The sequence below is a fragment of the Cyprinodon tularosa genome, unplaced genomic scaffold, assembly GCF_016077235.1.
Source record: "Cyprinodon tularosa strain WSP-4 unplaced genomic scaffold, ASM1607723v1 ctg109, whole genome shotgun sequence".
In the NCBI taxonomy this organism is placed as follows: Eukaryota; Metazoa; Chordata; class Actinopteri; order Cyprinodontiformes; family Cyprinodontidae; genus Cyprinodon; species Cyprinodon tularosa.
Genome location: NW_024037882.1, coordinates 1277939 through 1295000, shown reverse-complemented (window position 1 = coordinate 1295000; position 17062 = coordinate 1277939). Strand labels below are relative to the sequence as shown.

At 37.7% G+C, this 17062-nt stretch overlaps 1 protein-coding gene across 3 annotated transcripts in view; it reads right to left on the bottom strand.

The window, feature by feature from the left end:
* nos1 (nitric oxide synthase 1 (neuronal)) overlaps positions 1 to 17062 on the bottom strand; it is a 59429-nt gene that overhangs the window by 11580 nt on the left and 30787 nt on the right. For 2 of the 3 annotated variants that reach the window (XM_038293578.1, XM_038293591.1), the window contains 9 exons: positions 16707 to 16901; positions 16514 to 16599; positions 15891 to 16035; positions 14929 to 15033; positions 14793 to 14851; positions 14590 to 14706; positions 12863 to 12895; positions 7684 to 7858; positions 7236 to 7374 (listed from right to left, as the gene is read on the bottom strand). In XM_038293578.1, the coding sequence (XP_038149506.1) occupies positions 7236 to 7374; positions 7684 to 7858; positions 12863 to 12895; positions 14590 to 14706; positions 14793 to 14851; positions 14929 to 15033; positions 15891 to 16035; positions 16514 to 16599; positions 16707 to 16901 (1054 nt within the window). The remainder of the gene's footprint in view (positions 1 to 7235; positions 7375 to 7683; positions 7859 to 12862; positions 12896 to 14589; positions 14707 to 14792; positions 14852 to 14928; positions 15034 to 15890; positions 16036 to 16513; positions 16600 to 16706; positions 16902 to 17062) is intronic. The other variant, XM_038293583.1, reaches the window with a different exon arrangement.

The following is a 17062-nucleotide window of genomic DNA, read 5'->3' as shown; positions in this document are numbered from 1 at the left end:
ACAATGGGGTTTGGAAAAATTCCTTATTCTCTAAAGAATATTAATTCTTTAACAATGTAAAAGTCACTTTATTCACCATCCCTGCCTTCCAGATATTATTGTCGTCTCTTTGGTGGATTCCATTATCAAAGTCGTACTCTCTCGTAAATGAACCCTATCAAAATTCTATAGTATATATTTACCTAGTTTCAGAGATGGCAAAAGTACTCACTTTCCGTACTTGAGTAAAAGTACAGATACTTGTGTCAAAAAATACTCTGGTAAAAGTGGAAGCACTGATTAAACTTCTTTACTCAAGTAAAAGTAACAAAGTACAGGCTTGTAAATTTACTTAAAGTATAAAAGTAAAAGTAGAAACCACTTTTTTATGCCGTTGCCTACATTTTAAATGGATGTCTGCCAATAGGACTAGATCTCCGTTGTGTTCATTTTCAATCATCTCCTCGTCCATGCTACTATGCTAACGCCACCGCCACCAAGCTGCAATGATTTGCCGCGAATGAATACCGCCGAATCTGTCGATTCATCTTGTAGTGGTGCGTCAATGCAACGTAGATTCCCATCCAATTAGATTGAATTTGGTATTTGTGAGAAAACGGGTCGCCAGCTCCCGTCTCACGTCAGAGGAGGAGTAAGCAGATGACTTGCAAAAAGGTGGTAAGAACCAGCGGACAACAAAATTCCAGTTCAAAAGCGGGTAGCAGTTTATTTACTGGTGCAACGGTGAAGACAAAAAAAACAAAACAAACAAAATACTTTCAAATAAAGAAAACAAAACCGGCCATTGCAGGCCATACAAAACACATACAGCCTCACAGCAAGCTGACTTTAAATATAGTCTCTCTAAGCTGACCTTCAAAAGCAGTTTCTCCAACCAGTCTCTCCAAGCAGCCCCCCTAAGCCATTGTGAGTGTGCCCCTTAAATAGACCCACCAATAATCAGCCAATTGGGACAGCCCAACTAAACAGGAAGGCAAATCCCCAATAAAGCACAGTTAACATTGTAGAAATATTAATAAATACAGACAATAGCATCATTCATACAAAAACATACATATTTATGAAATAATTTAACCATACTAACATTACCATTTCACCTACTTATTACCATGCAAACAGTTATTACATACAATGAAATCCCACTTAACACCCCTGCCCCCTAATAGTATTTTCCAATGCCCTGGGACAATGGATGAGAGACTGGCTCCGATGCGGTACGTGTTTCCACACGGACCAGTATGCTGACGGGCTAAGGGAAGAGAATGTGTAATTTGACTGGAAAGTTTTATTGCCGACTACGGAATGTATACTGAAGCTGTCGCAGTGGGTACCCTCAGAGTTTGCTACGCTGGTGAGTAAGTAAAGTGTTGAATGAAAGGTGACGTTGTAATTTCGGAACTAGTGTAAATTACCGGGTGAATTGTTTGGAACTGCCGCCGCCATGACGGTCGGTCTGTGGTGCATGCTGGGAAATGTAGTGAAGGATATGACACTGTGTGTGGTAGACGGCGGCTACACTTTGGGAACAGAGGGGGAAAACGGCTCCGTTTTCACAGTATTGATGACGTGAAAAATAATAACGGTAACTCCATTGAAATGATTCAAAACTAAAGTAACGAGCCAATTTTTTAAAATGTAAGGAGTAGAAAGTACAGATATTTGCGTAAAAATGTAAGGAGTAGAAGTAAAAAGTCGCCATAAAAATAAGTAGTAAAGTAAAGTAAAAATATCTGAAAAATCTACTTGAGTACAGTAACGAAGTATTTGTACTTCGTTACTTCCCATCTCTGCCTAGTTTACATGAACCAACTGATAACGTTTATTGCCGGTCTACTGATTTTCAGATAGAATTGATGCAGCAACGTGGCGGTCTATTCTGAGGCGGGAACACTTGTTCTCCAGCTGCCCATGTCATGGTGTTATACAATAAAGAATATTTCACAAGGCTCTGGAATAGGAGTAGATTGGGCTTGACCCCAATTGCCCTGGTGCATACTAGGTCCGGCAAACATTGCCTGAATGTTTTGGTTATGTCCATCTTTGTTCACATTTTGGGAATCTTTGTTTCAGTCAATTTCTGACATCACATCTGTCAATGTCCAGCCACCTCCTGTGACTGCCCTTTTTCAGTCATTTCACAGGGCCCTTCTCTTCCAGTTTATTTTGCCAACTTTGTGGCATTATTTAGGTGCATTATTTTGATGTAGAAGATACACAGTTTTTGTACTTTTTTTTGTAGTTTTTGTTGTACTTTGTGTGGGTATGTGCGAGGGGTTATTTTGTGAAGTCCTTTGGTGTAAACTTTAAATCATAAGCAAAAAAACAGAAGAAAAAACAATATAAAAGCCAAATACCACAATTCCTGTTAAGTGCTAAAATTTTTAAATTCATTTTTTACAATTCATGTTTTGACTAAGAAACCACAGATGCAGAGCTCTTACAACAGTACCGGTAGATGAAAAGAGAATTTACTTCAGTCATTCTACTGGAATATGTATCCGATTTATCAGACTTTCATTTCCTTTAATTTGGATGTCGTCTTATAAAGCTTCTATAGAATCGTGCATGTATTATTTTAGACTGGTTTAGTCTACACCAGGGTTCATTAATCTCAGTCCTGGAGGTCCGGTGTCCTGCAATTTTTAGATGCGTCTGCTTCAAGACACCAGAGTCAAATAATCAGGTCATTAGGGACTCTAGAAAATTTTACTGCAACTAAGAAGGTAATTGAGCCATTTGATTTAGGTGTGTAAGCAGACACATCTGAAAGGTGCAAGACATCAAAACATCAGGACCAGAATTGAGGAACCCAGGTCTACACCAAAATGGGGAAGACTGATGCTGATATTAATCCACAAAAAAATTCACTGAGACCTTTCAGAAGGAGGTCATATTCTTTGGAAGTTCCGCGGATAGAATAAATATGATGAAAATGAATAGAGTTAAAAACGATAAAATAATGGCGCAACGCCCCAATGGCATAACTATCATTAAGCAGCACCAGCGGTTGCTTACGCGCCCACAAACTCTTAGGGGCTCCATCACTGACACCTGGTGGGCCCCCTACGCAATTGTAGACTAGGACGTCTCTTTGCACATTTAATGGTCCGAAAAAGTCCTCTTAAAACCACCTGATACTGAAGTGACTGACCACACCGGACCGTATTTATACTGCAACACATGCCAAATTTCTAGATGGTGAGCTGTTTAAACAACACCAATAGCAAAGTAGTGGCGTTTTTAATTACCATGTTAATAACTGAATAACTGTGTATAGTTTAGACGGTGGGTAAAAAATACACTCATAATATGTTTCAAACTGCAATAAAGATCTTAAAAGAACAATGTATTTGAGTATTTTATTTTTTACACTATAACTTGAAATTATGGGTTATGCTGAACTGACTGAAAATATTAGGTATGTAACATGCGTGCAGCAACCAAGTCGTCACATCACGTTAGACTAAAACCAGAACGCAGATTAAACCATAAGCGTTACGTACAATGTGTTAGCGATGATGGATACCAAAAAGAAGTATTTAAATGGATTCCAGAAAAGAAAAATGAAAGAAGAGCTGCTGAAAGAACAGAAAAAACTTCCGAAAATAAACACATTCTTTCAAAGAAGGGAAGAGGTAGAGGTGACCGTTGCTGCTACTACCAGTCCAGTGAATAAAGACTGCGACCAAGAGAACACCAATATAATGTTACTTACGGGCCTATTGCTGTGTCGTTACGCCACTGCAAAGCCCATTTAGAAATGGAGTAAACTGTGGTGGAGCTCAACACTTTATGGGGTAAGCAGAGATACTAACTCATGGAGCAGGAGCCTGCACTTTTCATTCACCCACCACTATAATAATTCCCTGACTTTGCTGTCTGATCAAGCAAATGAATAATTATGCACCATGATCGGGAAAGAAACTGGCCTAAATAAGCTCATAATGGTACAATTCAACAGTCTTCTTTTTACTGCTGGTCCTCTAGGATAATTCAACTAAACAACTAATCAAACCGAGTTTAAACTAAATTATTTTAATTGGATGAGGAATTTGGAAAAAAAAAAAAAACAGTCAAACTAAGGAAAGGTAAATGCAAAAGAAAAAACAGTGACATTTAATAGAAGGGACAAGGTGATTCTGGAATGTGCAATTGATTTTATACATTGGTGAACAACATGTAAATAAAATGAGTATCTACAAATGGACAATGCAATAGACCTAATTAGTGTGTGGGTGCGTTGCAAACACCATTACACTAATTGGTTCTTTTCAAATAATATTAACAATAACAAAAACAAAGTTTATTTATCCAGTTAAATAATAATCAACATGATTTTTGTTTGCAATAATTTTGCAGAACAGAACGTATATTTTATGCCTCTTATTTCTATGTAAAACACATTACTTGCCTCTTGACTTTTACTGTACCACACAAATATGCAAATAATAGTATGGAACCCTCTGTAAAAAACAAATAAAAAAAAAGATCAATATAAAATTTTTTTATCCTGTTATTTTTATTGTTAAAAATTGTCTCACTTTGCAGTAATTCTTTACACTTAATATGTAGTTGAAGACAATAATTTTCATTGGCTGGTTATTCTTTCAGTCTGAATTATTCTAGTTTCATTTGTTGTCGTTTATACTTTATTCTCCTAGATTTTGCGTTTCTGCTTCATTAATATGCACAACTGCAGCACAGCCGAGTTCCCCCTCATTACTCCAAGTCAAACAGGTGTGTGGGTGTTTGGTTAAAGGATAGAAAATATGGTTATGTGCTTTAAATTTACAGATATGTTATTGCTTTTACAGCTTGGTGGTTATTGATATCACTCTGGGAGAAATATTTACCAGTAATAAACAATTATGAAAGGAGGAGAGACATGCCACTGTAAACCTGTTTTTGCTTTACAACCCCATAAGTGCCAAGTAAGAATGCAAGGTGACACATGCTGGAATAAGCTGAAGTTCTTCACTATTTCAGAACAAAGATTTTGCCTAAATTCAATTTATTAAGCAATAGAGGATTTTTAATTTAAATTAAATCAACATATAATGCTATTTAAAAATACTTTAATATAGTGAAGTAAATAAAAGTACTGTTTTGCAAATACATAAATGATATAATATGATGATAAATTATATGGACAGTTATTTTTACAATTGTCCATTAGATGGTTACTACCATACTCCAAAAGGAGGAAAAATCAATAAAAAAAATGCCATTGCTAAAAAAGCAGGCTAATCATGAGGACTATATCAAAAGATTTTCTTTTTAAGTCCTGTTAGACCTAACCCTATCCTGTAAGAGTCTAGGCGACCACTGTGATGACCAGTCAGACACTTGAAGGAGGCGGACGCACTTTCCTGCTGTTCTGTAACCCCCTGCTCTTTCCCTGCTTTGCTGTGTCTTATCTTTTCTGAGCCCTCTACATATCACCCAAGTTCAAACAATGGATCTGGTCAGCTGGTCTCTCAATGCAATTGATCAAATTTTCTCAACTGGAAGACAGGGAAAAGAGGACCCTTCCTGTCCTGCAGACATACGTTGTGGGATACAACATGCACTCCTGGAAGGCTTGGAGTATGGTGTGTTTTACAACATTATCAGTCGAAGATGTGGAAGATGCATGGATTTTCAGATGTATGATACTCGGATTTCTCCCATTTGGATTTTGGAGGATACCTGATGTATCTACAATTATAGAGGATGTCGGTGGAAATTTGGGCATTGGTCAGGCTGCAGACAGCGGTTGATGCCCTCACAAACTGTCAATGAGCAAGATCGTGAGCGTACCCATATGCTGGGTGCGATTGAACGCAGGCTGGCTGCGGTGGTTGAACTCAAGGTGAGATGGGATAATATCTTGGATAAGCACACTTGCTTCAAGGCAGAAAAGCCCAACAAATTGGGAATATTAGATTTGCCATGTGGAGCCAGCAAGAGAAGACTCCAAGGCTGACGGCAAATTCTGTGCAGCCTGCTCTCAAAAACAAAAAGTGCCATTTTGGATTAGGCCTCCCCCCTAGATGTTATGGTGGAAGGGCCCAGAACTGCCACCCCCCTGACCCACGAACACCTGTGGATGAGTCGAGAACTGTCACGCTGGTTGATAGACTTCCATCTTATCAAGGACAATGGCCTCTGGACAGCGTTCATGGACATATTAAACACACTCATCATACATACACAACTGATGCTCAAATGTCAGATTGACTTTCATGCAACTCCAGCCTCTAATGTTTTCCTTCTGCTGAAATGTTTGGCTTGTGTTACATGTGCTTTTTTCGTTCTGAGGTGTTTTTTGATATCTCACACTGTATCTTGTCAAGGACAAAGTGGGAAATATGGACAATGGATTGATGGAAGATCTACAAAACTTTGTGCGTCACTCTTCTGATAAACTTAATGGAAATCCTGCAATGGATATGTGTTAAGTGACCAACACATCAACAGTAATATGAATTTATATGCAACAAGCTTCTCTCTATACATTTTTCAACATTTATTAAGAGGAACCTGTTAAACACATTTAGAAATACGGTAAAAAAAGGCCAACAAAACTGTTTCTATGGGTTATTTTACTTGATAAATTGGTAGGTACAGCTCCCCTTAGTGTTTTTGTATAACTGATACACCCCCCCCCCAAACACACACCCCCACACACACACTTCTAGTGCCAGCTTTACTGTTCCGTGTTTGGTAATGTGACAATTCTGCAATTATGAAATATTACCAGCAGCAAGTACCAAACATGCTGCAAACACCAAGTGTGTGTAAAGGTAAAATGCTGCAAGTGCCAGCTTAACAGTTCTGTGGTTGGTAATGTGACAAAATACAGTGAAATACTTCTAAATTACAGTTATTCATATGGTACGGTAACTGCTTATTCAGCTCAGACTGTAATTTACAGGTAAACAGTCATTTTGCTAGATAAACTATCATCATGATAAATTATGTCTGCATCGAATGTATGGATCACATTTAATGATAACGTTTACACAAATCTAGACTACATGAATAATGTCGGACTCAAGTGTTTATAAAAGTAAAATAGCTTTAAATTGCATCAAAATTTCTTTCTCCAGCTAAGACTCGCATCTCTCAGATGTAATGGCTGAGTCACTGATAAATTATAGTTATTTGTACAAAGCTACTTATCAGCACTTATTGTCTGCTTAAAATCAAGCCCCCCTCAATAGTTCATAACTATGCCCCCACGTAAATACTACCTTCTGTCACCACAGGGGCCTCAGCTGTGTAGGTTAGGCGAAACTTGCTCTTTTTCCAGCTACGGTCATTGCTGATCAAGGAATCGTTGGCCTTCTCAATGTTCACGTCATCACCAACACAGAACACATCGCAGGCAGCCTTGGAACGCAATGACACAGCCACAGGAAAAAACATCATTAGAAAAAAAAGGTTTTATATCTACTGCATTGAAAAATTATTGGAAAAATACAAATACTTTAGAAATCAGATGGCAATAACTGCCTCAGCTTTATCAAGGTTCAGCAAAACAGCAAAGTTATTTTAAAAAGTTTCTTTTTGTGGTGGATTGTGATGTTTTGTTGCTGGAGGCTTTGGAAAATAGAACTTGGTTTAAAAAAAAACACAAAAAAAACCCCCACTTTATCCAACACAAGATGAGCATTTGAGGTCTTCACCTAAGAAACTAACCTTAAAAACTTTTTTGGCCCATGTTCTGAATGATTCCTCCTGGCCACACAACTCATCTCCCTCTCCCATGCGTAGGATGCGCTCCCCCCCTAGCTCTTCAAACAGCGTGTCCACAGCGTGGGCAAAGGCGCAGAAGTGTGGGTAGGCCCGGGAGCCAAGGCCAAACACTGAAAACCTAAACAAAAAAGTGCATTGAAAAAAAAAAAAGAAAAAAAAAGGAGATTGCTTTAACAAAACAAACCAAAGTATAGAAACATTTTTTAATTAAGCTGTAAGCATTTTGATGCAACAGTTTTTAGCTTACGAAGCTGGTTTTGAATTTTTAAAAATATAGAAATAGTTCTGAGGAAGCACTTTAATGTTGAGTATGGCTTTGTATAAAGCAAAAAAAAACCTGAATGTATTCCCTAAACCTAACAAACCAGTTGTTGCACCCTTGGCAGCAATGAGTTCAATCAATATTTCAGATAATTGGAAAATAGGAATTTTGTGTCATTATGTTATATCATAGTTTCATTTCAGCATCAGAAAATATGAGGAGGAAAAGCTTGCATACAGTAAGGTAAACCAATGAAAGGCAAACCTTCTGGGATGTTTTGAAGTTTTCTTTTAGGATTTTTAGAGGTCCCTTAAGGCATACTGTAGATTTTTAAGGCTGCTCCTCAAGGCACACAGCCTGTCATTTCTTTAAATGTTTCTCTGCTTTGACATCCGCAGTTCAGCAAAGCCTGTTATTCCAACCTCATTTGAAATCAGGTGGGTGAAACAGAGAGGCATCTAAAACATGAAGGGCAGTGTGCCTTGAAAATCAGTTTTTAGTTTTCCAAACATTTTTTGGAATCATGTTTTTTTTTTTTTTCCATTAGTTTTGACATTTGGGGTGTTCAGTGGTTAACCAGATTTCTTGGTATGTTCTGTTGAATCATGAAGTCTGACACTAAGAGGAGATAGGGTTTGCTATGCTTTAGATGCAAAGCTAATCTTCCCCAAAATTAGTTTATTCATTGCAAGCAATTTTGGTTGGCAGACCTCTCCGTAGAAACTTCACTATTTTCTAATAGCATCCCACACTGTTAGCTTTCAAAATGAACAACAGACTAAAATCCTTTGAAATGGTAATATTGTTTTTTTTTTTTTTTTTGGAGAACACATGTCGGCTAGAACAGTTAAAACACGTGCTTATTTTTACAAACTTGAGAACATTTGCCCTTTATTCGAAATTTTTAATCAAATTTCTACTGTGGCTAAGGGCTGCAAATACCCTGCAAATACATATTTGCACAGTTAAAAGTAAAACAATTGGGCTTAGAAACAACAACAATGAGACTTGCAAATACATAAATTAGACAAACCTGTGCAAAAAAAAAAAAAAAAAGAAAAAGAAAAAAACACTAGAAAGAAGAAATTCAGCATTTATCAGCGGCTGTGTTCTCCAAAGAGCCGGTCTACTTAAACTGGGATCTTCGGCTATGACTTAACCGGACGACGAAACTGGCCTTTGGAGGATGCAACCGTTGAATTCGAACTCAACAAATGTCACTGGACCAGACCCTTCGTAAAGTCAAATAGCATGCTCAGCCAGAGCACATTTGGAGGAAAGAAAAAAATAATATAAAGATGAAAAGGAAAGTTTGCCCTTGAAATTTTTTGAAACATTTCATCTCTCAGAGGATCTCATTTAGTAAAGGTCTGGTCAAATGCGTTTATGATCGTCTCCCTCTGGTGGTTGGGAGAATTACTTTTATGCAGAGAGTTTGCAGGTTTTATTCCCCAGCAGATATTTTCGCCACTCGCAGCATTTTCTCTTTGCATATATCTTGTGTTTTTGTGTCAGCATCATTTATGTTTGCCGATTTTAAATTTGCAGTTAGTTTATACATTGCTGCTCTTTATTTTCTGTTGTGTTAGTCTCATTTTTGCATTTGCAATGCAGGACATTTACACCCCTCAGCCACTGTAAATTTCTCTGATCATCGGAAATATTTAAATCTGACAAAAGCAACGCCAGAAAAAAATCTCAGCAAATTAATCAAATAAACCAATGTATATTTGAAGGATGCAATAATCGAATTTTTTCACTTAATTTAAAATAAAGTTTTGAGATCAATAATCTTTTCTTAAAATCTGATAACCATAGTCTGCTAGTTATGCTACATAATGTTAAAAAGACTTTTAAAAATTCCTGCATCCTAATTTTGATGCGCATTATCAAATTGAATGTATTGCTCATTGGACTGAGCTGCACATCTGGTAAAAATCTCATTAAACTCCGATCATAGCTTTTCAAGTTATCCTGTACTCAGGTAAACACACAAAATCTCCTAAAAACACAACCTCCTTGGTGGAGGCAATTTATTAACACAATGCCAATTCATATCAAATGTCATCTCAAGGCACCTTACAAAACCAGTTCAATTGAATCACACAGACAGATCAGTTAAAGGTGTTTTATGCAAGAAAACCCAGCTGACGACATCAAGATATTGACTATGTAGAATTCTTTCCTCCTGGGTGAGCCTGTAGTGACAATGAGCATTTGCTTGAATCCTGTTGTAGTTATTTTGTTAATTCCTCACAACCATGCATGGAGTGACAGTGGAGAGGGAACCTCCAGCAGAACCAGGCTCTGTGTCAGTAGCCTTCTGCAACAGCCGACTGGGGTGTGAAAAGGAGGCAGACACACAATAGGAGCACAGAAGTACTGATCCTTAAATACTTTACAAGTAAAAGATGGTTATGGCAAACTAGCACCACAGAAGGCTTTGCCAAGGGAAGAAACAGTTAAACATTGGAGATTGAAACAATTTTTCGCTCAAAAGGGTGAAAGAGGGCACATGAAACCTGAACCAATAGCTATGTTTAGGAGAGAAATGGGACTAAAAGACAAAAAAAAAAACAAAAAAACAGAGCCAACTCTATCAAAGAAGCCGAAGAAGAGGTCTGACATGTGTTACGAGGATTTATCTTGTACAATGGCTGATGAAATTAAAAGAGGGGCTATGCTGATTAACTAAATACAGCTAAAGATTGCTGTTGTTGTGTGCCTTGGTGCCTTGTCTGGATACACCAATACAGCAGAGGAAATTAATTTTTGTGGAAATTTTCACCACCTACATGAAAAAGCTGCATGCCGACGGTGGTCCCTTCTAGAGCAATTTTTGTCACACCCAAACGCAGTTTAATGACCTGCTGACACTTGTCTCCTAAAAAGACATCAACACCACATAGTGGAGTCTCTCTTTGATTGCTTAGTTAAAGTTCATATTTGGCCTCAGCAGTTCATGAGCCTGAAAAGTTTACATGCTTTAACGAGCTGCTCCAGCTGCTTGAGATGCGCTTTAGGACCTTTTCATGTGCCTTAATTCGCATCAACTGCAGACTTTGCATTTTCAAGCATGGTCAGTGTTAATGAGGCATAAGCCTATAGCTACATAACTAGAAAATAGCTCATAATAACCCAAGCTAGGAGAGTTTTAAGCCTACGCTTAACATAGAGGTGGTAATTTCTCCTGAAAGACTAATAATAAAAGCTGACTCCTTGGGAGAGGAGTCTGATTCCTAAAATATCTGCCTCCCATTCTACTTTTAGAAATCCTAGGAACCTTTAGTAAACCTGCAGTGTGGGAGCAAAGTACTAGTGTTGTAGTACTTGAGATTGGTCTTTGTCTTGAGACCAGTCTCAGGACTATATTTTTAGGTTCTTGGTGTCTTCTTGATATCAGCTGCCTTGTTACTCTGCCTTATTTGGTCTCGGACAAGGCAAAGTAAAAAGGCTTGGGTTTTTTGAATGAGACTAGTAGAGACCATTGCTGATGGGCTTTGTTTATTTTTTCGTTTGTTTACTTCACTGATAAGGACAAAAAAAAAACCCTTCTTAAAAACGGTAAATAATATGGTAACTTAAAATCTTTCGTAGTGAAATTATTTCCCATAGCTGCAGCTGCCATCTGCCCGCCACCGGTGTGACACTGACTGACGCTCAACCTGTGCATCTCCCTGAGTGTAGAAAAGTGCGAGATGATAGGAAGAAAACAGCTGCATGAAAAAAGGAAAGACTAAAACTCAAAAATGTAAAGAAAACATACCTTTCTGAAATGTCAGCTTTTTCACACAGCTCATTTATATTAGCTTGTACTGACTATCTATTCTTTTATTTGAAATTAGTTGCTTTGGAAAAAAAAAAAAACGCACAAAGATTGTTTTTGCATACATTTTGAACAAAAAAAAAAAAAAAAAGGTCCAAATTGTACAGATTCTGCCATTGTGAACCAAGATGTAATTTTAAAGGTATCCATCTTGATAAACACAAACAAAATTAGAAAATATTTTCCTTTGATGTATACATGGTCTTGTTTTGGTCTAGTCTTTTTGGTCTCGTCTCGTGTCTGTACTCCTTGGTCTCGGGAATGTCATGGTCTCAGTCAGCATAGTCTTGACTAGTAAACTACAAAGTGTTCCTTTAGGAACAAAAGGAACAATCAGATCTGAGACATGATGTAGCTTGCTTAGGTAATGAATAAGAAGAATGTCAAATTGTACTCTTAAATTAACCGAGTCAGTAATAACTGGCTAAGATAAGAAAACTGATATTCAACATAATCAGAACTCCAACTGCAGCATCTTTGATCAGCTGAAATCTTTGTGTACTTCCTGATAGTAAAGAACTACTACTGAAACATAGTATCCCAGTAAGCCCTGCTCTGCAGTAACTAATGCATTCACTGTTTGTTAGTGTCACTTACGGACGGAATATTTTTCATAAATATTCTGGAAATCCATTGAATGACAAATACCAATTAAATCCAACACTAAGGTTTTTGTTTTATCTGTGGCCAATTTATCCAGAACATCTGAAGACATCCAGGTTTTTATATCTTTTGAGATATTCCTCATATCTAGTATTTTAGAATTAATATAATTTATGAACAAGAATATCACAAAAGAAGCCATAGTAGAGCTATTGCTAGGTAAGCAATACCTGCACTATGCTATGAAGCAAAGTTCCCCGAAAGAAAAATAAAAAAAAATCAGTAGTACAAATGCGTTTAATCATCTATATGTACAGGTAAATTAGTTTAGAGATGAACAGCAAAGAGAATCAAGAGCAAATCGAGAGGATCTGAAACGCCACCGATCACCAAATGCAACGGAAAACAGGAAGTGATGCTGTACACCTTACCGTATTCGAGCACATAACCTGGGGTTCGGTTTTCTATAAAAATGGGAAAAAATCTGGTAAAAATAACATAGACCTTAAGAATAACCCTAAAATTTTGCAGGATATATCAGTCGAGGGATAGAACATATTGTGGAACAATCAATCACAACATCTGGATTTTGAGAGAGTGTGACCTACAGTATCTGGAGATAAATGCTCTAAATGCACACAGACCTTACAGTAGAAATTACCCTGAATGCAGCAAGGTACTTTGACTAACTCATAATTTCACGATTGAGTTTCAAAAAAATTGAGTTATTTTGAGTTACAGACTACAATGTAAGTATGAAAATACAGGGCACACAGATGTCCATTCATCAGCAGAGTATGATAATGTTGAACATGAAGTCATATTTAAATCAATGGAACACTTGTCATTTATAACTTAATCATAGAAAAACTCTACAATATTGTTTCAAAGTGAGTTTATATAACTTACTGAAGGTAAAACAGAAACCTGCATCATTTTCCAGTACTGAAGCTAACAAATGGTAAACTGTAAAACTGCAGAAAAAAATTACCCAAAGCCTTCCACATTACAGTTTTAGCTTTTTGTTCTAGTTTTAAATGTTTCTAATCGAACAAATTTGATTTAAAAAAAGATAACTGGAGCAAACAAAGAGCGGCTCTCAAATTATTATTTTATCAACTAGGCTAAAGACCAAAAAACAACAACAACACATAACATTAAATGCCCTGATTGAAAAAGAAATAAAACACACCAAAAAAGACAACAAAAGAAAGCATGAACAGATTAGAAATAAATGGATCAGCTTTTGAGAGTCAGTAAGCCACTTCTATGGCTCTGTTCCAATGAACCACAGCAACATAAACCAGTACAGAGCTACTGACAAACCTAGGTCATCACAAAAAAAAAAAAAAGAAGACTTTCAGAAAGTATGTGCCATCTGGCATCCTACATGAAATTAACAGTATCAGAAAAACATCAACTGCATTAGAAACGTATCCTGTCATCATCCATCAGACTAGTTCTGTGATAGACTTTAAAATCTGGATTACATTTAATGGAACCATAAATTCTGGCATCAACCAGAAAATCCTGAGGGATCAATATTTATGTTAAGGGAACAAGCTTCCTTTCTCTCTCTCTACACAGTCATGAGTTGGTTTGGACTCATTTTTGGAAAGTTTCTTTGGAAAGTTAAGTCTGCATATTGCTTTCTAAAATGTTTGATGATCTGAAACGACCATAAATGAATTTGAGAAAAGATACCTGTGAATTCTGCACATGCTTTCAAAACAACATTGCATGTTGTGCAAAACAAAACATTGTATTAAAGTGAGAAAAATGCTTTTCCATCTCTTTGCACAGACACTAGAATTGATCCAATTTCAAGATCTGCAGTTACATACCGTGGATATATTTCAAGAATAGCTTATAATCCTAGTAGATGAAACCAAAACAGATTTTTTCATAGAAAATTTTACTTTAGCTTAAGAAAAAGGTTGATTTTTTCCGGTCCAACTTTATAATGTGTCCATAAGGATCCCTAGGCAAAGATTTCCTCGACATGATTCCATTGTCATGCAGCCTGAATCTCCTATTCATCTTGTTTTATGATCGTTATTGCTTTAAGGGTTGGATATTTGAACACCCTCTGGGCCTTTGGAGTCAATGAAAAATAATCTCAGTCATGAGAACATAATGCCAGGCCTTATTAGTTTACCTGACATTAGCAAGCGGTCCTGTGCTCTCAAAATTGATCTTGACCTCTGGTTCATCACTGGAGGACTTCCGTGTATCTGAATAAGAGGACACACTGTTGAATCGAACCTTGTAACTCCTGTGGATGGGACAAGAAGAGAGGGGTCAGAGAGGTTTTTCTTTTAAACACAAAAGAAAAAAAAAAAAGAACATAAGTGTCCTTACTTTCTGTCCTCTGTGTTGGAGGTGGGGTGGCGCATTTCCATTAAGGCAGCTCCGAATTTCTACCCCAACAAGTAAAAGAGGTTTTTTTTCTTCCTACATATCATTTAACAAGACCTTTGATGAATTGGATATTTACCTCTCCATTTTCAGGTGGATCCCCGTTGCCAAATGTACTGGTTACAACTAAAACAAGTGTCTCATGCTCCAAGTCCACCACATCGTATTCATCCATGGACATGACCTGCGAGCCAAGGATCTCTATTAAGAGGGAATCTCAGCTACCAAAATGTTCCAGATTCATCTCACTTCTCTCTTCACATATCACTTGACAGATGCCTTTAGCTTGTAAATTAGGGCTGAACACACAGCCGCTGGCAAACGAGTAGGTTGTAATGACCACTCTGTCTTCGCCTCTAACGAGATGATAATATGCTGCTGCCACACACATTGAGCAGCCATGATGCACACTGCTCAGCATGGTGCGTGTCTGCCATGGGCTGAGCTTGGATCTCACACAAACATACACACACAAACGCAATGCTGCACAAGCAAAAGGCGTGAAGAGGAAACAGGCTTTAGCCCGCAACAAAGGTTTGCCCCTGGCATTCACATCTGCCCTCCATTTGCACACACCCACTCCCACTGACGCACAATTGCATGCATGAGTGTCTTCTTGTGTAATTGATCACACTACAAAAACAGGAAGGAGAATTAAGATGCACCCTAGAGGAAATGCACCAAGTACATGATTGAGAGCAGCATCTTTTGCTCTTTTAACAGATTTGCACAGCCAGGAATGCTTTAGGATGTTGTCTTAAACTAGTATATGTGCAATGCCTCAGTGAGTAAAATTGGCTCTGAGCAGTGGCACTTCAAAGAGCTGAAATAAAAACCATTTTCTTCACTTTTTATTAGTTGTCCTTTGCTTGCATTTCTATGACCTTATTCAATTAAACAATTAAATGATTGAATAAGGCAATGCGGGGAGAAAAAGAGTTGGTTAAATGTTTTCCTTTTTAAAGTCAAGAATTGCTGAAATCTAACATAAAATCTAGCTCAACCATTAAAGCCACTGATGCAAGGCAGGTGCAAGAGTACCTTGGCATCAAAGGCGTGCTTGAAAATTTCACAGAGAGTTTTAGCGTAGTCTTGCGATTTTCCCGTTTCAGTGGCAAACAGTATGGTGGCTTTAACCCTCTTGGCCATGGCTTGCCCCATTAACTTTGCTGAAAATTTCACAGCCCTGTAGAGGAGATAAGAGAAAGCTGGAGTGAATGAGACAACAAAAAGAGCAAGCATCTGAACCATGCAAGGTAAACTGATTTTAGGGCACAGTGTGGAGTCTTTGTTTCTCCTGCAATGATCCAAAGGCAATTGTTGTTAAGCTGCTACTGCAGGTAGCTACGGATGGGTGACAATTCTGATTACCTACCTTGTACTTTCCTTGAGGCAATTATATTAATAGCAGTTCATACATGCACACAAGCGCATGCATAGACCAAGAAAAACTGACAGAATGCTGATTACTCCCAGAGGGGTTGATTGGATGAATTTCACTGCTGAGTACATTAGCCTCCGTTTCATGGGTCTTGCTTTTATCAGGAAGGTGATTACTTGTTTAAATTAGCTTTACACAAACTCTATTATCTTTGACATTGCTGCAACATATACTTGGCTCTGTGAATAAGCCAATAAAAAACAATAAAAGTAAGCATATTTACTTGGCAAGCTTCTTAAATCCAATGGCTCTTTTCTTTGTGGGTGTCCCGTTGACTCCTTTCCACACATGGGTGTTCCAAGGATCAGGCTTTTGCACATAGAAAAGAGATAAGACTCAGTTTCATTTGGATAATTTCACAAATTTGACGGCTACCTTTGGTTTGCAAGGGTTATTTTTACCCTCATCTTCCTCACCTGGTACTCAAAAGAAGGTGTAAGACGATAGTTGAGCATTTCTTGGTGAAAAACTGGAGTAATGCTTCCCGACATTGGAGGCACGATCCACACCCAGTCTCCAGGGCAGCCTCCTCTCACACGATACTCGTTCTCCATGTGCTTCATGAAGGACTCTGTGGCTGAGTGATGGTCTACAATGGTCACTTTGCAGGTCTGGTACATGTATAAAAAAAAGGGTAAGGAAAAGTAATTTTATTTCCATTTAGGGTGCAGAAAAAAATGTCAACTAAAATACCACAAAAAGCTAGGCACAAAGTTTACAGGTGGAAGAAATTCCCTCAGAGTGTCTCAAGAGGAAGAGTATCAAGTATCTT